The 22,504-nt window shown below is 38.8% G+C and overlaps 1 protein-coding gene across 8 annotated transcripts in view; it reads right to left on the bottom strand.

Annotated features, from left to right (window-relative positions):
- The window catches only part of saxo4 (stabilizer of axonemal microtubules 4), a 331,023-nt gene that overhangs the window by 28,210 nt on the left and 280,309 nt on the right, over positions 1-22,504 (bottom strand). For all 8 annotated transcript variants that reach the window (XM_069898947.1, XM_069898922.1, XM_069898913.1 and 5 more), the window contains one exon: positions 17,179-17,259. In XM_069898947.1, the coding sequence (XP_069755048.1) occupies positions 17,181-17,259 (79 nt within the window). In that variant the 3' untranslated portion in view covers positions 17,179-17,180. The remainder of the gene's footprint in view (positions 1-17,178; positions 17,260-22,504) is intronic.

Raw genomic sequence — 22,504 nt, 5'->3', positions numbered from 1 at the left:
AAGTGGGATGAAAAGCTGGTGCAATATAAAAGCTCACCAGTACTGCATCATTTAACTCAATATATGGAAGGAGATTCACTTAGAAAGGAAAAAAAACAAATTACCAATAACAAAAATTATTATTGACGCAAAATCAGCTAATCCCTTTCACAATAGATAACCTTTCCTTTAGAGAATGGGAGAGAAAAGATATTAAAAGTATAGCAAATTGTTTTTTGAGAAATAATTTATTAACATTTGAACAAATGAAGAACAAATATGGAATAACTCATGGTACAATGTTTGCATACCATCAACTGAAAGCCTACTTAAAGGATAAATTGGGAAATAGACTAAGATTACCAGAAGGAAGCAGCTTTGAATATGTGATTACAGAAACAATGATAATAAAAAGATTTTTAACGAACATGTACATCAAGCTGCAAGAGAAGGAAAATGATGAAATAAGCTATAAACCCAAACAAAAGTGGGAAAAAGATTTAAACATAAAGATAAAAAATGAAATATGGAAAAGTTATGCTCTGGAACTATGAAGAATATAATAAACACAAGGTTACACATGATACAGTATAATTGGTTACACAGGTTATATATCATGCCCCAAAAGTTAAAAAAAAATTGGATCCAACATTATCAGATAGATGTTTTCGCTCTAAGAAGGAAATGGGAACAACAGTACATGGAATTTGGGCATGTGAGAAAGTGAAAAAGCTTTGGGAAAATCTAAATCAGGTATTAAATAAAATCACAAAAAGCAACATACCAAAAATCCAGAGTTCTTTCTTCTAATTAATATAAGAATTAAAGAATTAGGCCTCAAACTGGATGAAGCGCAAAAAAGATTTATTATGATAGCCTTAACTGTAGCAAAAAAAATGTATAATGTCAACTTGGAAATCAGAAGAGAGCCTGAGAGTACAGCAATGGTACACGGAAATGAATAAATGTATTCCATTGGAAAAAATAAAGTCACATTATTTGAACAAATTTGGGAACCGTACATGGAACATACCAGAGAGCAGAGAGGGCTTGCCTCGGACCTCCACCCCCTAAAATGATAAAATGATAAGAAGACAAAATGACTTTATCCAGTGTGTAAAAGTAGATGACACAATTTTCTTGTTTATTTTCACTGTGTGATGACATTGTTTAATGGTTTTATTGTATTGTATATGTTGAACGTTTAATGGGTTTGGAAGGTTGTGGGAAGGAGGGAGGGAAGGGAGGGGGAAAAAGGGGAGAAAATGCCACTGTGTATATTTAAGAGGGAAATGTTTGTATGTATTTTGATTGATATGGTTCACAGTGTGAAAATTTTTTTAAAATTAAAAAACAAATTCAATCAGAGACTTATTTATGGACTCTTACTTTTGTACTTTATTGATTTAATTTCTCCTCTCTGTATTACACAGTCAGTTGTTTACATTTGTTTATTTGTTTACTTGTGTACATTGTGTACAGTTTTTTTGCACTACCATTAAGTGGTAATTCTGCCTTGCTCGCATTAAAAAGAATCTCAGGGTTGTATGTGATGTCATTTGTCTACTCTGACAATAAACCTAAAATTTGAATGCTAGGGAAAATTGCATAACAGACCATCAATTTTGGACTATTAAAATGAAAGAAAGTGTAAGGGTTTACAGATGAGTTTTTGCAGCATTGTGCTTTTACTTAACAGAGGACAGCTCCTACCCCAGTTAAATTCTCTTCTCCCATTTCCTGTCAGCAGAAGATACAAGTTTGAAAACATGTACCACCACCACCACCAGATTAAAGGGCAGCTTGTTTCCACTGTCATCAAATGACCTCTCATATTTTAAAGATGATGGTGTTAACTCACAAACCTACTTCATCACAACCCTTGCGCTGCTTTATCTACACTTTTCTCAAAACTCTATAACATGCACTCCCTTTTTTCCTCTACCTTGTTATATTTATGCAGGCATTGATTTGCCTGGATAAAATGTAGTTTTTCGCTGTATCTTGGTACATGTGACAGTAATAAATACATCAACTCAAAGAGCTCCAGGGACTCGCCATTCAAAACATTCTGGGGTTTGAAGTCAATTGGTTGTAATTGGGTGGCACGGACTCGTGGGCCAAAATGGACTGTTACCATGCTGTACGTCTAATTTTTTTAAATGGATCTAGAATATCTTTGAAAGGCTTTGACAGATGGCAAAGTAGGAAGAAGAACAACTTTGTCTCTTGTCAAAGCCACAATGTATCCTAACTTAAAAATATTTCTGATATTGAAAGTCATCTAAATGTTTAGTTTGGTTTATTTATTTATATAGTACATTTAAAACAACTCACATTGACCAAAGTGTTGTACAGATCAAAAAGATATTACAACTAGGCAACTATTTAAAGTACAGAGTAAAACAAATGCGAGAGGTTAGAACACAAGGTAACAATCAGGTGCATGAGAAAGAAATCTTTAATCTGGATATAAAAAAGTTGATGGAAGGAGGAATGTTGTTCCACAGTTTGGGGGCTGCAATAGCAAAGGTGCGATCTCCTCTGAGTTTAACGATTTGAGTACAGAACAGCCAAACACCCTGAGTTAACCGACCTGAAAGGTCTTGAAGTGGAATAAGGAATGATGTAAGAGGGGGCTAGAGCATTAAGGGCTTTATAGACAAACAGGAGAACTTTAAAATCAGTTTTGAGCCGTACTGGCAGCCAATGGAGGGAGGCCAGATTAGGAGTGATGTTGCCCCTCTTCTTGGCACCCGTCAGGAGCCTGGCTGCAGCATTCTGTACCAGTTGCAGACAGTATAATGACGACTGACTAATCCCAGTATACAGAGGGTTAGAATAGTCTAAACGGGAGAATATAGGGGTTTGGATAACTTTCTCAAGATCTTCAAATGAAAGCAATGATTTGATTTTGGCAATAGTGCAAAGCTGGAAAAAGTTAGCTTTTCCTACTGCATTAACTTGTTGAATTTGAAGGTGGAATCAAATATCACACCAAGGGAATTGACATGGGGTTTGATGAGGGTGGGATAAGTTACCAAGTCTATTGGAGATAATTTTCTTAGGACTATGGGGATCATAAATTTGCCTTCGTTTAGCTATAAGAAGTTTTGATCCATCTAACACTTTATGTCCTCTAGACAGTTAGTGAGGCTGGCTATCTCTGATTGGTCATTAGGTTTCAAGGGGAGATAGAGCTGAGTATCATCGGCATAACAGTGGGAAGAGATATATTTTTGAATGATATGACCAAGGGGAAGCATGTATAAAGAAAAGTGAATGGGGCCTAGAATAGACCCTTGTGGGACCTCGCAGGAAAAGGTCACTGATGAAGACAAAAATTTGCCCATATTAACTGAGAAAGTCCTATCATTAAGATAGGATTTAAACCAGTTCAAGGCCATGCAATTGACACCAACCCCATACTGGAGATCGTCTATTAAAATAGTGTGATCCACAGTATCGAATACTACACTAAAGTCCAGGAGAATGAGAATGGCAGAGCCACCTGAGTCATTATACACTTTTAGTAAGGCCAACTCTGTGCTGTGGTGGGCCCTTATAACTTGACTGAAATATTTCTGATATTTTTTTTGATGTAGGTAGGGTAACACTTGGCTAAGAACAATTTTTTCAAGGACCTTTGACAGGAATGGAAGTTTAGAAACAGGTCTGTAATTTTTGGGTGTGGTAGGGTCTAAATGAGGGCCTGGACCACAACATGCTTGAAACAAATTGGAAGTTTGTACCACTGGCCAGGGAACTGTTAATAATAGAGAGGAGGCTAGGACCGGCTCTGTCAAAAACATCCTTCAGGAGGGGAGTTGGGATAATGCTGAGGGGACAAGTTGTAGGTTTCAAGGAGGTCACAATCTTTCTAAACCAGATTAATTCCAGGTATGTTGAAGACTTATATAAAAGGAGATATTGGGTCAACCAAGCCTGTTTTCACCAGAGTTGGGAATATGAACTCATTTAAATTCTTAGTAGGCTTAATAGATCAGATATTTAGAGAACTGACAGGTGGCATAATCCCAAAATAAAGTGACAGCATTCAGGGAAGAGTTATGGAGAAATTTCTTTAATGAGATCTTCATGAACATTTGAAAAGCTTTAGCCCTGAAATATTTGGTTGTTCAGTCATTAAATCTATTTTTTTTGGAGTTTGATTGACTCTCATGCAAGAATTCAAGGTATATGAAGCTAAGGCAGAAAATATATTCAAGGTAAATCAGCCACAATCTTATTGAAAGGAAAAGCAAGTTTATGAGGCTGGATGGCCAGTTCCTGATTTGATTTATTGCCTTTGTATTTCTTTTCAATGTGTTGGGGTAAAGCAGTGAAAGAAACAACCCCAAGGTCTAATGGGATGAAGATAGATTTCTTTTCAGTGATGGAGCCTCAGATTGACACATTTTGTCAAAAAACAGAACTTATTTTAAAATAGATCAAAGAATCTAAACCACTAAACACCCACTTGACTGATGAGATGACTAATATATAATAATCCCAATCACATATTAATTTAGTTTTGCACAATAATACTTATTGGCTGAAGTTTTCCATGAGAGATTATATATGAAACAGATATTACTTGCCAAAGATTATTTTTTGGCAAATATCCCTTCAACTTTGCAATTATAATTTTGTTGTTTTTTTTCTGGATCCTTCATTCCTCTATAATTACAGCTGAGAGGATTCATGGGAGAATTGCTTGAGATCGGAATTTTCCGTTCCTCTCCAGACAAATTTCACAGGTCCTACACTCAGTGAACAAAACTCAAGATGCTGCCTTTGCTCTCCTGTTTGGCCACAGCCTTTCCAGTTCACAAACCACAGGCAATGCATCTGCCTTATAACAGTGTTACTTATCATCTTTCCATGTAGAATGATTTTGGTGTATTTCCGTACTAGCTGGAAGAGGCATCAAACATGTTTAAATTCTTAATTGTTGGGAAAAAAAATCTTGTACTCTAAAACTGGATGCATCAATCTTAGATGGATTAAAACTTGTAGGACTGAAATGAGGAGAAATGTTTTCACTTGTAAATGTATTTGTACCTTTCTAGGTACAAAAAGCATCAATGTGTATGGGGAGAGAGCAGGAAACCAGTATTAAAATAGTGCTTCGGCTGTGATGATATTGAATGGCGGGACAAGCTCAAATAATAAGTGGCCTTGCTTCAATTAGCTTATGTTTGTATGCGTTTTGATTGAAAATTCTGTGGACAGGCTAAAACAAATCTTTCTGCCTTGACTTCAGGCTGAATTGAAGGTCAGGTTTGCCTGAAAATTTCAACATTCATTAAACCAAATAAACAACAATAAAATAATGAAAATGCCAACCCATTTAAAAACAATAGAAAAGGCTTAAAAAAAGGACATAGTCTAGTGTCTAGCCTGTAAATTTGGGATTCCTGCAGAATGATAAAGTTCCAGGCTGACTGGCTGATTCCGCTGGTAGTTTCTCAGCTGTTCTCCACCAATAATTACACACAAAGCACCACTTTGTTTACATTCTTCAGCATTTACACTGGCCTATCCCCTCCACATTTGGTAGATCAACCACAGGTTTCAAGAACAGTTTCTTTTACACAACTATCAGCTCCGACACCACAAAAGGACTGACTGCACAATTGCAAAGTCACTTTTTTTTGCACCAGCTTAACGGAAAATATTTATTACCGCGCTATCTTTTTTTGTATGCTCTCTCTTCTTAATCCCATTATGTATACCATTGCAGTTGTTTTATTTACAAAATACCTGTTCAGCTGCAGCAAGTCAGAGTTTTGGTGCATGTGAATTTGCAACATGCAAGTGACAATAAACTCATTTTCATTATCTTTAAAATCAACCCATTTCTTTCAATAAAGGGCAAGAGTAAACTTATTTTTTTTCCCAGTGATTCAATTTCCATTTAGAACTCTGGATATTTTTGTGGAAATTTCGGAGTATTATTTTGCCAGAATTTGCTTGTTATTGATTTTTCTACAGATTCCATTTTTGAAAAAGGGAGAAATGAGGATAACTTCCAACCAGGTCACTTTGTTTCGAAGGTCCTTCATCATGCTCAACTCCAAGTTCATGTCCACCTGCATAAGTGGACAGAGATGAAAGTAACTCATTTTGACAGATGCAGTACCACCATCACCAGGTGTAATATTGTATATCCCTTTAGAAGCAGTCTATTGAGAACTAGTCATGTTTTTAAAGCATATCTGCTGAGCCTGCATCAACCTTATCTGAATGTTGGCACATTTCCTTGTGAAGGTGTGGAGTCTGCAGCAGATGTTAAAATTGAATCCAAAATCAGCTTGACATTCCAGGTGGATCATGCAACTATTATTAACCATGTAGAGCTGATTTAAATCAATTATCAGGGTCTACAGACAAGTACATCATGATGCTATTTGCTGCAGTGGCATCTTTGTGCAACACAGACAACAGAATGCACAGATGACGCATAGTACAACACCATTCATTTGAGCAGATTGCATTATAAACCATTGTGATTGGTATCATGGATTGGCGCAAAGAAACCCCCCCCCCCCCCCCAAACAATCATTTCATGAAGTACAAAATCTCTGCAAGTATAAAAAGAGGAATTGGTCCCTGAGATATTTTAATCTCATATAGGTGGATTCTCAATTTCCTTTCTTCTCACATTTGCCTGTCATCCTTCATTAGCAGAAATTGCTAATGAGTTGCCAGGCCTTTTGCAGTCCTTTGTTGTCCTCCCCTTGCCCTTTTATTATGGTACCGCTTAAATTGGTCCCCATGCTTTGCATCTGCCCTGCCTAAATGTGTTAGTGTCTGCATCAGGTGTTGTATTATTCAAATCAAAACTGAATGATTAGTCCAGCCATACAGACAAAACTTTTATTAATCACTTACAACTCAATTCTGTTTGAAACTGTCTTCAAAAGGAATTACTATAGCTTTTTTCAAATTATATGGGTTATGAATCCTCTGCAAGTCAGGAAACATTAACAGAAACAAATGTCTATAATTTGAAGTGAGAAATACTGGTGATACTGCAACTACTCACCATTATAATAAAGAACAGCAACAAACTCTGAAGTATGCATATGTATTATAGACAGAGAAAAGCAGACGTGGTTGTTCCAGTCATGCTTTGCTTCTCCACTGAATGTACTAATGCAGTTTACTCAACCATAATCTACAGAAGTCAGTTAACTGATGACAATTTCATGAGAATAGCAAACTACACAAACTGGTAATCTCTTCAAATGTTATGCTTTAATTGTGTGATGTTTAAATGAGTTTCTAATGGTGTGAACCTCTTACTGGGGCTTTACTGTTCCTGGACTTTGGCTTGAAGTGAAGGTTAAGCTTGCAGCGAACAAGCCGGTGGTCAATGTGGCATTCCGCGCTGGGCATGACCCTGGTGTGAAGCATATCTCGTTTGTCTCTTTCTCGCACCAGGACGTAGTCCAGGAGGTGCCAGTGTTTGGATTGGGGATGCATCCAGGTAGTCTTCAGGCAGTCCCTTTGCTGAAAAAGGGTGTTTGAAATGACAAGCCGCTGTTCTGCGCAGAGCTCCAACATGAGGCGCCCGTTGTCGTTGCAATTGCCGACACCATGCTTGCCCAGGGTTCATGGCCAGGTTTCTGAGTCTTTGCCGATGCGAGCGTTCAAGTCGCCAAGGATGACAACCTTGTCGGCTGTAGGGGTGCGTTGAATGAGGTTGCGCAGTTCAGAGTAGAACTTGTCCTTTTCTTCCAGGCAAACCTCAAAGCAAAGCTTGAGGATGCAATCCGCCTCACGGACTCATCCCCTGAAACCCTCTGGGATCAGCTGAAGACTGCCATACTGCAATCCACTGAAGAGGTACTGGGCTTCTCCTCCAGGAAAAACAAGGACTGGTTTGACGAAAACAACCAGGAAATCCAGGAGCTGCTGGCAAAGAAGCGAGCTGCCCAGCAGGCTCACCTTGCAAAGCCATTCTGGCCAGAGAAGAAACGAGCCTTCCGTCGCGCATGCAGCCATCTTCAGCGCAAACTCCGGGAGATCCAAAATGAGTGGTGGACTAGCCTCACCAAATGAACCCAGCTCAACGCGGACATTGGCGACTTCAGGAGTTTTTACAAGGCTCTAAAGGCTGTGTATGGCCCCTCACCCCAAGTCCAAAGCCCGCTGCACAGCTCAGACGGCAAAGACCTCCTCAGCGACAAGATCTCCATCCTCAACTGATGGTCAGAACACTTCCAATCTCTTTTCAGTGCCAACTGCTCAGTCCAAGAATCCGCCCTGCTCCAGCTCCCTCAGCAGCCCTTAAGGCTAGAGCTGGATGAGGTCCTCATCCGGGAAGAGACATACAAGGCAATTGAACAACTGAAAAGTGGCAAAGCAGCAGGTATGGATGGATTCCCCCCAGAGGTCTGGAAAGCTGGCAGCAAAACTCTGCATGCCAAACTGCATGAGTTTTTCAAGCTCTGCTGGGACCAAGGAAAGCTGCCTCAGGACCTTCGTGATGCCATCATCATCACCCTGTACAAAAACAAAGGTGAGAAATCAGATTGCTCAAACTACAGGGGAATCACGCTGCTCTCCATTGCAGGCAAAATCTTTGCTAGGATTCTTCTAAATAGAATAATACCTAGTGTCGCCAAAAATGTTCTCCCAGATTCACAGTGCGTCTTTCGCGCAAACAGAGGAACTACTGACATGGTCTTTGCCCTCAGACAGTTCCAAGAAAAGTGCAGAGAACAAAACAAAGGACTCTACATCACCTTTGTTGACCTCACCAAAGCCTTTGACACTGTGAGTAGGAAAGGGCTTTGGCAAATACTAGAGCGCCTCGGATGCCCCCCAAAGTTCCTCAACATGGTTATCCAACTGCACGAAAACCAACAAGGTCGGGTCAGATACAGCAATGAGCTCTCTGAACCCTTCTCCATTAACAATGGAGTGAAGCAAGGCTGCGATCTCGCACCAACCCTCTTTTTAATCTTCTTCAGCATGATGCTGAAACAAGCCATGAAAGACCTCAACAACGAAGACGCTGTTTACATCCGGTACCGCACGGATGGCAGTTTCTTCAATCTGAGGAGCCTGCAAGCTCACACCAAGACACAAGAGCAACTTGTCCGTGAACTACTCTTTGCAGACGATGCCGCTTTAGTTGCCCATTCAGAGCCAGCTCTTCAGTGCTTGACGTCCTGTTTTGCGGAAACAGAAGTCAGCCTGAAGAAAACTGAGGTCCTCCATCAGCCAGCTCCCCACCATGACTATCAGCCCCTCCACATCTCCATCGGGCACACAAAACTCAAAACGGTCAACCAGTTTACCTATCTCGGCTTCACCATTTCATCGGATGAAAGGATCGATAACGAGATAGACAACAGACTCGCCAAGGCAAATAGCACCTTTGGAAGACTACACAAAAGAGACTGGAAAAACAACCAATTGAAAAACCTCACAAAGATTAGCGTATACAGAACCGTTGTCATACCCACACTCCTGTTCGGCTCCGAATCATGGGTCCTTTACCGGCATCACCTACGGCTCCTAGAACGCTTCCACCAGTGTTGTCTCCACTCCATCCTCAACATTCATTGGAGCGACTTCATCTCCAACATCGAAGTACTCGAGATGGCAGAGGTCGACAGCATCGAATCCACGCTGCTGAAGATCAAACTGCGCTGGGTAGGTCACGTCTCCAGAATGGAGGACCATCGCCTTCCCAAGATCGTGTTATATGGCGAGCTCTCCACTGGCCACCGAGACAGAGGTGCACCAAAGAAGAGGTACAAGGACTGCCTAAAGAAATCTCTTGGTGCCTGCCACATTGACCATCGCCAGTGGGCTGATATCGCCTCAAACCGTGCTTCTTGGTGCCTCACAGTTCGGCGGGCAGCAACCTCCGTTGAAGAAGACCGCAGAGCCCACCTCACTGACAAAAGACAAAGGTGGAAAAACCCAACACACAACCCCAACCAACCAATTTTCCCTTGCAACCGCTGCAACCGTGTCTGCCTGTCCTGCATCAGATTTGTCAGCCACAAACGAGCCTGCAGCTGACGTGGACATTACCCCTCCATAAATCTTCATCCGTGAAGCCAAGCCAAAGAATGGTATACTAAGCATATATATCTTTAAAAATGTTTTTAAATTTAGTCATACAGCACAGTAACAGCCCTTTCAGTCCATGAGTCCATGCTGCCCAATTACACCCAATTGACCTCAGTACACTTTATTAAGTCTTACTTTTAACTCTTCATAGTCTGTATTTTTTATCTCCTTATAGACTCTCAAAAATCATTGTTAAATATTACAGTATTTTCATGTCTAAGATAATATTTGTTTGGTGTTTACAATATTTGAACTTCTAAATTCATCCATGTGTATGTTCTAAACTACAGTTGTCTGCAAAATATTTAAAACATAACTTAAAAACTCTGCATTTTTCTTCTGATTTGTTATCAGTGATGCATGACATCCCCAAACAGAAGCTCCTTTAAACTGCCATCTTACAATAACTAATAGAGCACAGGTTAAAAATCCATTCCAGCTGTATCTTTTACTAAGTTTATGTAGTGGGAAATTTAGTCTGAAAAATCCAGGACAAAGTCCATAATTGCTCATATTTTTTCAAAATATTAATTTATCCGAGAAACTTTTACAGTAAATATAGTATATTTTAACTTGTGACAAAAGTTTACAATATTGAAAATAAATCAAAGGTCATCCTGCAAAACAGAAGAATACCAACAGCATAAAGTCAAGCAGCGACTCCAGAGAACTTGTCAGCTATAAATTATTACTGAATTGCAAATAAAATTTTTGACATATAAAATAAATCTGGAAGGTTGGCTTAAAAGGAAAGAGATGAAGAGCCAATAGTACATTTCTTGTGAGCTCAGAGAAGTTAAGAAAAGTGGGTAACAGTAGATTGGAGATGTTTACTCGTGATTAGGCTGGCAAAACATTGGAGGATTTTCATTACTTTCATAGAACACTACAGCAAAGAAGACAGGCCATTTGGCCCTTCTAGTCTGTTTCAAAACATCATTCCGCTAGTCCCACTGACCTGCACCCAGTCCATAACCCTCCAGACCTCTCCCATCCATGTATCTATTCAATTTATTCTTGAAACTTAAGAATGAGCCCACATTTGCCACATCAGTTGGCAACTCATTCCACACTCCCACCATTCTCTGAGGGAAGAAGTTCCCCCTAAACTTTTCCCCTTTCGCCTTAAAGCCATGTCCTCTTGTATTTATCTCTCCTACTCTAAGTGGAGCCTACTCACATTAACTCTGTCTATACTTCTCATAATTTTGTAAACCTCTATAAAATCTCCCCTCATTCTTCTATGTTCCAAGGAATAAAGTCCTAATCTGTTTAACCTTTCCCTGTAACTGAAGTTTGGGCAACATCCTAGTAAATCTTTTCTGCACTCTTTCTATCTTACTGATATCTTTCCTGTAGTTAAGTGACCAAAACTGCACACAATACACCAAATTTGGCCTCACCAATGTCTTATACACCTCATCATAACATCCCAACTCCTGTACTCAATACTTTGATTTATGAATGCCAAGATGCCAAAAGATTTCTTCACAATCCCATCCATCTGTGAAGCCACTTTCAGGGAGTTATATACCTGTATTCCTAGATCCCTTTGTTCCTTCACACTCCTCAGTGCCCTACCATTTACTGTGTATGTCTCACCTTGGTTTGTCCTTCAAAAATGTAATATCTCACACTTGTCTGCATTATTCCATCTGCCATCTTCTGGCCCATTTTCCAGTTAGTCCAGATCCCTCTGCAAGCTTTGAAAATGTTCCTCAATGTCCACAATATCTCCTATCAACAAACTTGCTGATCCAATTTATCACATTAACATCCAGAATATTGATATAGACAACAAACAACAATGGTCCCAGGAATGATCCCTGAGGCACACCACTAATCACAGGTCTCCAGTCTGAGAAGCAATCGTCCAGTACCACTCTCTGTCTTCTCCCACTCAGTCAATTTCGAACCCATTTTACAATCGCTCCATGGATACCTAGTGTCTGAACCTTCTGAACTAATGTCCCATGTGGGAACTTGTCAAGTGCCTTACTAAAGTCCATGTAGACAACATCCACAGCCTTATCTTCATCTACTTTCTTGGTAACTTTCTCAAAAAACTCTATAAGATTTGTTAAACATGACCTACCATGACTATCCTTAATCAGCCCTTGGCTGTCCAAATACTTGTATACCCAATCTCTCAGAACGTCCTCCAATAATTTATCTACTACTGATGTCACGCTCACCAGCCTGTAATTTCATGGTTTACTTTTGGAGCCTTTTTTAAACAATGGAATAACATGAGCTACCCTGCAACCCTCCAGCACCTCACTCATGACTAAGGACATTAAATATTTCTGCCAGGGCCCCAGCAATTTCTACATTTGACTTCCTCAAGGTCCAAGGGAATGTCCTGTCAGGCCTGGGAGATTTATCTACTTTTATTCACTGTAAGGCAGCAAGCACCTCCTTCTCTTTAATCTCTATATGTTCCATCCAGTACTGCTTGTTTCCCTTTCTTCCTTGTACACTATCCCAGATTCCTGAGTAAATATTGATGCACAAAAATTGTTTAAAATCTCCTTCATCTTATTAAGGCTCCACACGTGGATGACCATTCTGATCTTCCAAGGGACCTACTTTGTCCCTTTCTATCCTTTTAGCATACTTGTAGAAACCCTTTGGGTTTACCTTAACATTATTTGACTAAGCAACCTCGTGTCTTCATTTTTCCTTCCTGTTTTCATTCTTAAGTATTTTCTTACATTTTCCATTTTCTTTTAGTACCTCATTCACCCTTGTTGCCTACGCCTCTCTTTTCTTCGTTACCAGATTACCAATATCCCTTGAAAACCAAGGTTCCCTATGCCTGTTAACTTTGCCTTTAATCCTGACAGTAACATGCAAACTCTGCACTCTCAACATTTCATCTTTGAAGGCTTTCCATTTTCTGAACACATCCTTACCAAAAAACAACTTATTCCAATCCATTCATTCTAGATTCTTTCTTATTTCCACAAAATTGGCCTTTCTCCAGTTTAGAATCTCCACTCAAGGACCAGGCCTATCCTTATCCATAATTAACTTGAAATTAATGACATTATAGTTACTGGATGCAAAATGTTCACCTACACATACTTCTGTCAATTGACCTGTCTGGTTCCCTAACAAGAGATCAGGTACTACATCCTCTTGTTGGTACCTCTAAATATTGATTTGGAAAACTTTCCTGGACACATTTGACAAACTCCAAGCCATCCAGCCCTTTCACAGTATGGGAAACCCAGTCGATATGGGGAAAGTTAAAATCTCCTACTATTACAACTTTCTATTTCTTACATTGGTCTGCTATCTTTCTACAGATTTGCTCCTCCAATCTCTCTGGCTATTGGACAGGCTAAGATACAACTCTATCAATATGATCATACCTTTCCATTCCTCAGCTCCACTATCATGGCCTCTGTAGACTAGCCCTCTGGGGAATTCCCTCTAAACACAGCTGTGATATTTTCCTTGACTAGCAATGCCACTCCTCCCCCTTTCATCCCTCCCCTTCTATCACATCTAAAATAATGGGACCCTGGAACACTGAGCTGCCAGTCCAGCTCCCCCTGCAATCATATCTCACTAACAGCAATAACATTGTAATCCCACGTGCCTATCCATGCCCTAAATTCATCATAGAGATAACTATATTTCACATCAAAAATATAATGCGACAAAAGGGAGCTCAATACCACGACAATACTCCTTGCATTGAAATAAATACACATGAGAACATTCCTATCACGTACAAACCTTTGATTTCTGTCTATACATGCAGTTCTTCCATGACCGTTATCCTCCTCCACTTCACAATCTGCTCTAACATTCTGGTTCCCCTTCCCCTGAAAATCTAGTTTAAAGCCACTAGAGCAGCACTAGCAAATCTCCCCACAAGGATATTTGTCCCCTTCCAGTTCAGATGCAAACCATTTCATTGGAACAGCTCCCATCTTCCCCGGAAGAGAGCTCAACAATCTAGAAACCTAAAGCCCTCCCACCTACACCATGTCTTTAGCCACATGTTAAGCTACATTATTCTCCTTTTTCTAACCTCACCAGTACGTGGCACAGGTTAAAAATCTTGAGATCATTACCCTGGAGGTTCTTTCTTTCAACCTTGTGCCTAACTCCCTCAAATCTCTTTTCCAGACCTCCTCACCCTTCCTATCCACATCACTGGTCCCTTTATGGACCACGACATCTGACTGCTCACCCACCCTCCTGAGAGTGCCGTGAACTCAGTCTGAGATATCTTGAACCCTGGGACCAGAGAGGCAACATACCATTTGGGATACCTGATCTTCTCCACAGAACATCTTACCTGTCCCCCTAACTATGGAATCACCTATCACTACAGCTCACCTCTTCTCCTCCCTTTCCTTTTTAGCCACTGGACCACATACCTTGCCAGAGACTGATCATTGTGGCTTGTGGTTGATAGGTCGCCCACCCCCCTCAACAGTATCCAAAATGGTATACTTGTCATTCAGGGGCACATCCATAGGAGTGCCTGCACTGCCTGCCTGTTCCCTTTCCCTATCCTGACTGTTACCCATCTGCCCTCTTCCTGCCTCCCAGGTGTGAATGATATCCCTATAACTTCTATCAATCACCCCCTCTGCCTTCCGAATATTCCGGAGTTCATCCAACTCCTTAACTCGGTTTTTCAGGAGCTGCAGTTGGATGCATGTCTCGTAGATGAAGCAATCAGGGATAATGCTGGTTTCCCTGACAATCCACATCCTGCAAGAGGAGCATTCCCCTGCCTTGGCTGCCATATCCACACTCTAACTCTCTCACTTTCTCTCTCTAACTAACTCTTTCTATCTCTATTTCTCTCTATCTAACACTACTGCTCCTTTTGGATATACTACCACTCTCTGCCCTAATATGCTAGTAATGTGGCTCCTGGGGAAGGCAAAAAACCAAAGAAAAAACCTGTTTTGGCCAATTTCAGGAAAAACTTTGGAAAATTCCTCCCCAACTCCCTAATGGAAATCAAGCAGAGCTCCAGGAGATCACTGAAATTTGTGATACACTACTAGCAAATCTTATTCTATTTTTAATTCTTATTTGTGATACATCACTAGCAAACCTTAATCTACTTTTAATTCTTATTCTAATAATCTAATTACTAAAAGATCAAAAATTGAGCCTCACCCTCACCTCCCACTCCTCTCACTTGTGCTCTCACTTGAACTCCGCTCCTCTCGCTTGAGCTCTCACTCAAACTCCTGCTCTCTCGCTCAATCAAACTCCCGCTCTTCTCGCTTATCACCATCAACATCCTGGGCATCAGGATTGACCGGAAATTGAATTATAAAATAATATTGAGCTTATGAAGCAGGCCAGAAGTTTGGAATCCTGAAACACCTGACCTATTTCCTGACCTCGAAAGCCTTTGCACCATCAAGAAAGAATCAAGTCAGGAATTTAATTAAATACTCTCCAGTTGTTTGGTCCAATACTATCATGAGCAGAGCAGCCCACTTGATTGGTATCATGTACATCACTCTAAATATTCATTCTCTCCATCATTGGACTGCTGCAATCCCCATTGCAAAGGTACTTGTTCATTCAATGGCTACACAAGCAGGACCTCCCAAATCCTGGATTTCTACCATTAAATAGAACAAGGATTTCTAGCCTAGATGAACACTTGACAAATGCAGTCCACGACTGTCACCCCAGTTGCAAATTTTCTGGGCTGGGAAGTATATCACCATTCCTGCATCATTGTGGGGTTCAAATCCTGGAATGCTTACCCCCAACAGAACTGTGGGAGCATCTTCATAAGAAGGTTTGCAGCAGTTCAAGAAATTAGCTCCTACAACCAAGGAAAATTTGGCATGGGCAATATATGCTGGTTTTGTTCCAGTTCCCTTAGTTGAATTTTTAAGATATAATTTGTCTCACATTTGTAACATTCAAAATCTCTTTTTAAGACTCATTCAACACAAATTTAGAATGTTGACTTCACCTACATTGGTTCTTAAATGATACAAGGATTTGACTCCCAATATTCTACACCATGGACCTCTCCATGATCCCATGTGTTGATGAACAACACTAGAAATTGGTTCTCAAGATACACTTGATATCCCTCTTTTTAATCTTCATCGTACAGTTGTCTCCTGCTAGAGTTAGCATCCATATGTGCTATCTCATTCATCACCCAGCCTTCTGTTTCATCAGTCCTGTTCCCATTAGAGCTGCTATCCAACTTGATTGAGTTTGCATGGAAATCTGAGACAAGCTGGGCTGTGAAGAGGCAGAGCGCCACAGATTTCTTGTAGAAAAATTTGACTATTGATTAACTTGGCATGACCCAGTTTTAAAGACACAAAATATTTATGTCTTAAAAATGTGATCAAGCAGCAAGTCAGTTAACAAAGTATGTTGATGGTGCCCAGTTCTATCTCTGCATCATTTCCTCCATGCTACCAGAATACTTAATTGTCAGACAGATTGCACAAACTGACACTTCCTCAAGGTAACATTAGGAAGATGAAGAATTTTTTTTTCCATCATCCTTGGCATTAACACCATTCATTCAATAGGACTTCCGTTGTCAACCTGGGGCATTGTCATCAGCTAAACCAAATGGCTCATCATCTCAGTGCTCAACCCAATCTCATTTTTGTCACTTCATTGTTCTACAAGGCTCAAGTTCATGATTTTAAATATTCTATTCTTCTATATTTAAAATATTCCAGTCTGTTTCATATTCAAAATTTCCATCATCTTTTATGTACAATTTTAATTAGATTCTGGTTTGAAGCTACCTTCCAATTTCCCATTATGCCGTGCATTAACTTTATTAATCAGTCATTTATGTTCTAGACTACATGTTACTGCCAACAGCATTTTTTCTACATTTACCTTCGAAAAGAAAATTACAAGATCCAGTTGTGCAAAGAAAATCATCTTTTTAATAACCAGCATAACTGTTATGAAGGATATGTTCTGTTTTAACCAACTCCACATTTTAGTTTCTCTGATAAAAAGCAACAGATTTATGACTGGTAATGTAATTTAGTATTGTACACTTGTGAAATTACTGAAACCCAGCAGAATGTTTCACCCCGTGCAGAGACCAACACTTACCTTCAGAGGGTTAACCCAGGCGGACACTGTTTGTGGTCATTCGTTTGATGATCATGATGTTTGTCAACAGACTTTATTGTCCTATCACAAAAGGAAAAATGGGGGTCTGTTACTATTAATTTATGAACCGGCAGATTGCAGTTTATAATGTAATTTCTAGTTTGAAGTGTTTTATTTTGCATTTTCCGTCCACGATTGTTTCACAAGGAACAACATTACAATTATTTAAAAAACATTTACGTCCATCACCCATTCAAAAAAGCCCTTGAGAAAGTGGCGTTAGGCTAATTTCTTGAATCACCCCAGTTCTTCTGTTTGGGGTACTCTCACAAAGCTGATGAACCAAAAACTCTACCAGAAAAATTCCCAGCTGAATGAAGAAATGTGTTTTATTATCACATCAGTAGAAAGGTGAATCTGGCAATGTAATTTGCACATAGTAGAGTTCCTATGTTCCTGCTATCCTTGGTTACGCTGGTAGAGGGCACAGATTTAGAGGAATCAGTGGGAAAGCTTTGAAAGGAATTTGAGGGGCAGACTTTTTATAGAGGATGCTAGGTTTATGGAACAAGCTGACAGAAAAATTGCTGGAGACCAATATATTTGCAATGTATTAAAAAAGCATTTGGATTCATGGATAGGAATAGTTTCAAGTGATTTGTGCCTAATATAGGAAAATGGGACAAGCTCAGGAAGGCACCATGGTCAGCATGGACAAGTTGGACCCAAGGGCCTATTTCCATGCAGTATACTTCTATACTTGACTCTATAAAGGCGACTTTCTAAAGAACAGCAAATAACTTTAAACAACTTGTAATCAGCATTATAAATCTTGGTTTTGTCAGCAAATGATCACTGTTGGGCCAAGGATACTGTACTGAGAATCTCCTGGTGAAATATTCTGGGACTGAGATAATTTATCTCCAACAATTACAAGTATCTTCCTTTCAGAAAGGAATGCCTATAGCCAGTGAGAATAATAATCAACATATTTGAAAGAGACTGCATTGGGATTTAAACCCATTGGCAATTACTGGACCCAAAAAGTTATTTATTTCTCAAGGCCTCCATTATAAATGCCAGTTGAAAACTCAATGTGAATAATGAAAAATCGTCAAAAAGAAAGGAAATATCTCAAACAATGATACAATTGCAGCCAAGTATTTTGTTTCATCCTTGGCCTCACATGTACCTGCATTTATGAAAGGGAAAAGTGCAAATAAAATGTGCTAAGATTTCTGGAGTAGTATTTGATGGTAATACCTTCTGAAAGATTTTATCTGATTTAGTTGCACACAATTCATATACAGCAAAACTACAAATCTACAAGCTGTTTGGATTCCACCAAAATCACATTGCTCCTGATCTCATTTCAACATGGAGAATGAGCTGAATTCCAGAGTAAAATTGAAGTAACTTCCTCTGATATCAAAGCAGTTTTTCTGAACAGTTTCCTGCCTAACTTTACAACATGGTACCAACCAGATTTGATTGATACTCTTTTTCATTTGAACCATTCTCATAAGGGTTTAAATAACATTTATAATACATTATTAAGATTGCAATCAAATTCTAAGCTTTATTTGCAGAGATCTAAAAGGAGAGGAAGCTTGGCATTGCCAAATTTTAGATACTATTTCTGGGCAATTAATATACATTTTATCTTGTTTTGAATTCAATATTTTAATAGATTGGACAGCCTGGTTAGGGTCTCTTTGGAATTGAGGACGGCTGAGACATTTTCCCTTTTATCCTTTTCAGGAATAGCACTTCCTTTTTCTTTAGCTAAAGGTAATAGAATGATATACAGCCCTGTAGCAAAACATTCCTTCCATGTCTGGTTTCAATTCAGGAAATTCTTTGATTTAAAAGGTTTTTCCTTCTAAAGTTTTATATAATTTAATTATGTATTTCCTCCTTTTTTATATGATTCGATGTTTGTCAATTGATATAATTGTATTCAGTGTTTTTGAGACTTGTTTGTGATAGTTGTCTCATGTCTTTTGAACAGTTATCAGTGGAGTTTAATTTACCAAATTCACATTTTTTTAAATACTTGCAGTTCAATTACAAATTTCCCCATAGCTTGTGAATCTAACATGTTGAATGTGATTTTCAAATTACAACCCTCCCAGAAGGGTTTAATAACCTTTATATATGATATGATTTCAAAATCGTGTCAGGTTTCCCTCGATAAGATGAAAAGAGCATGGGAGCATGATCTGCAGTTTTCTATCTAAGACAAAAATTGGGATTTGATTCTTAAATTAGTTAACACTTCTTCATTATGTGCTCAACATTCTCTTATTCAGTTCAAGTTTGTACATCAGATTTACATGTCTAAAGACATATTATCCTGCATATTTCCTGATCTAAATCTCCAATGTGACAAATGTAATGATGGGGAAGCAACCTTGATGCATATGTTCTGGTCTTGTCCAGCTCTTGAACCTTATTGGAGGGAGATTTTTCATGTTTAGTCAATAATATTATGTATTAACCTTGAACCTAATCCTTTAACAGCTTTGTTTGGAGTGTTAGATGATATTAATGAGTTATTTTCTTCATCTGATTGTCAAGTCATACTATTTACAACTTTTAAGGCACAAAGAGCTATCCTACTTAGATGGAAAGATCCTGTTCCACCCACTAGTATGTAGTGGTTATGTCATGTCACATCTTGCCTTAACTTAGAAAAGATCAGGTATTCCGCATTGTATGCCATCACTAATTTTCATAAAATTTGGAGTCCTTTTATGGACTATTTTCATGCTCATTAAATCCGTTTCTCTTGATCGTTGAATGTATTTATGTACATGGTGTTTCCTTCAGTTAGTAATGTTTTATAGATTCCGCTCCTACACCACAGATTTTTCTTCGGTAGGGAGTTAGAGTTCTTTGTTGTTATTCTGACAACATTATGTGGGGAAGACGTTTATCACTATTGTTTTATTTTTTCAAATGGTAACCTAGTGTTCTCTACACAATGTGTACTTGTTCTATAGAACTCAATAAAAAAGATTGAAAGATTGCAATCAAATTCTAATGACACAATTAAAAGGGCATGGGAAGAGGAACTTTAGTTACACCTTCCAGAGGAATCAGGGGAGAATATTTTTGGATTGGTTAATGCCTCTTCAATATGTGCTCATTATTCTTTGATTCAGTTTAAAGTGGTACATTGGGCTCATATATGAGTTATAGAAGCCATTTCTGATTTACATCTATCACAAATAGGACTAACATTAGAAAAAAATACAGGATAATTTGTCTTTCAACATGTTTTGGTCATGCCCTATGTTGGATAGATATTTTTAAGACTTTGTCAGCTATACTGGACATTAGTTTGTAACCTAACCCATTAACTGCTATTTTTGGAATTATAGTTCCAGAAATGGGATGTTCCCATTTGCACACATTGTTGGCTAAAAGAGCTATTTTATTTAAATGGATACTCAATGGTTCTCTCAAATCATGTCATGCTTAAGTTTAGAGAAAGTTAGGAGTTGTATATTTGATACTTCTGTTAAATTTGAAGAGACAGCAACCTTTAATAAGTTATTTCCACATAAGTCACGTAAATTATTTTTCCTTCTGAACTATATTTAATTTTATTTATTTTCTCTTTGTGGTGAAGACCAGTCAATTAATTTTTATTTAAAAATTCTCAGGATAGGCTGCTAGTCTTATTTTTTGTTTGCTTGTTTCTTTTTCTTAGATTAGATGGGGTTTTTATACAGTATAATAAAAAAAATCTTTTTTTGAAGATTCCAGTTTGAGGAGATAAGAACATATTTGTTAATTGTGGTGTAATGCAAAATGTTATATGATGTCATCTAGTGATTTTTTTTTCCTTCTTGATTATATATTCCTATTCTCCTCAGGTATTGTTTATCTATAATATGATTAATAAAAAAATTGAAAAAGGAAGATATCAAGGCATCAAGGACCCCTGGTGAAATTGGGGTCGTTGGGAATGAAGAATAAACTCCTCCCCTGGTTGGAATTATATCAGGAATGAGGTTGTGATGGTTGGAGATCAATCATCTCTGAAACAGGTCATCTCTGAGTTTGAGAGGGCAGAATCCAGGCCCTGTTGCTGCTTCATCAATGACCTCTTTCAATTGTAGCTTTAGAAGTGGGATTGCAGGTGCAATCATTAGTTCACCAATGATCAGTTCAGCACCCTTCATGACATCCAAACACAACAATATCCATGTCTTGGCTGGTGGGTGGCAAGTATCATTCATATCACACTAGTCTCAAGCAATAGCGATATGCAGCAAGGGAAAATCCAGCTATCCCCTGACATTCAATGGCATTACCATCATGCTCCAGTCTTTTAGTTAATAAAAGCCTTGGTTTGGATCAACAAGTCTTTGGTTCTTTCGACGCGCATTACAACAGCTCAAAAGAGTCGCTAGCTGGAAAGGGTTACAAATTGAGGCAGGCGAGGCTATAGATGAATTTGAAGACAAGTGTGTAAATTTTAAAATTAAGGCATTGCTCAAATGGAGCCAATGTAGTTGCCACTGGGTTAGTGGCAAGCAAGATTAGATCAAAACATAGATGTAGATAGCAGAGTTTGCACAAGTTACATTTATGGATGGCAAAGAAGGGTGCCTAATCAACTATGCATTAGAATGGTTAAGTCTAACGGTACCAACAAACATGGAAAATTGTTGCCGCAACATAAGAATGGAGGCAGTGGTGGGATTAGGTGACATTATAGGGATTAAAACTGAGTTTTGTAATGGCACATGTATGTTTTCTAAAACTTTGTAAATATGATATCAGGGTTGATTTTTCTTTTTAAATCAGACAATTGACAAAAATAGGATCAGAGCTTGTGGCAGAATTTAAAACATGGCCTTTGATCTTCCCAACATTTCATAGATGTTCATTCAGTTGCAACTCAATTGGCTTCCAGCCATCAGACTGACCAAATAGAGACACCAGATCATTCTCTGAAAAATCTCTTCTGAGAAAAAATGTGTATATTCAAGGATTAATTATTCCTCATTAAATAGATGGAATTTGATCAATATGTTTTGAAGTCTTATAAATTCCAGATTCAAGCATTATGGGGTGAAATTTGTAAAAGAAAATGTGCACAGATAACTTCTACGTTGTGAGTTCACACAAAGCCCAGGGTTACAACAAACAGCCTAGAAGAGTTCACAAAAAAATTGACAATGATGATGTAATGGGGAGGGCTTATTATACTGACTGCTTGCTATTGGCTATAGCTGTAGAGATACTCCACCCTACTTGTATAACAGATGGAGATGCTTTCCCACGGGCCAGTTTAGTGGTGGCTATAGTC

The sequence above is a fragment of the Narcine bancroftii genome, chromosome 1, assembly GCF_036971445.1.
Source record: "Narcine bancroftii isolate sNarBan1 chromosome 1, sNarBan1.hap1, whole genome shotgun sequence".
Classification (NCBI taxonomy): domain Eukaryota; kingdom Metazoa; phylum Chordata; class Chondrichthyes; order Torpediniformes; family Narcinidae; genus Narcine; species Narcine bancroftii.
The sequence above is the reverse complement of the archived record's forward strand: the minus strand, read 5'-3'. Positions and strand labels throughout refer to the sequence as shown.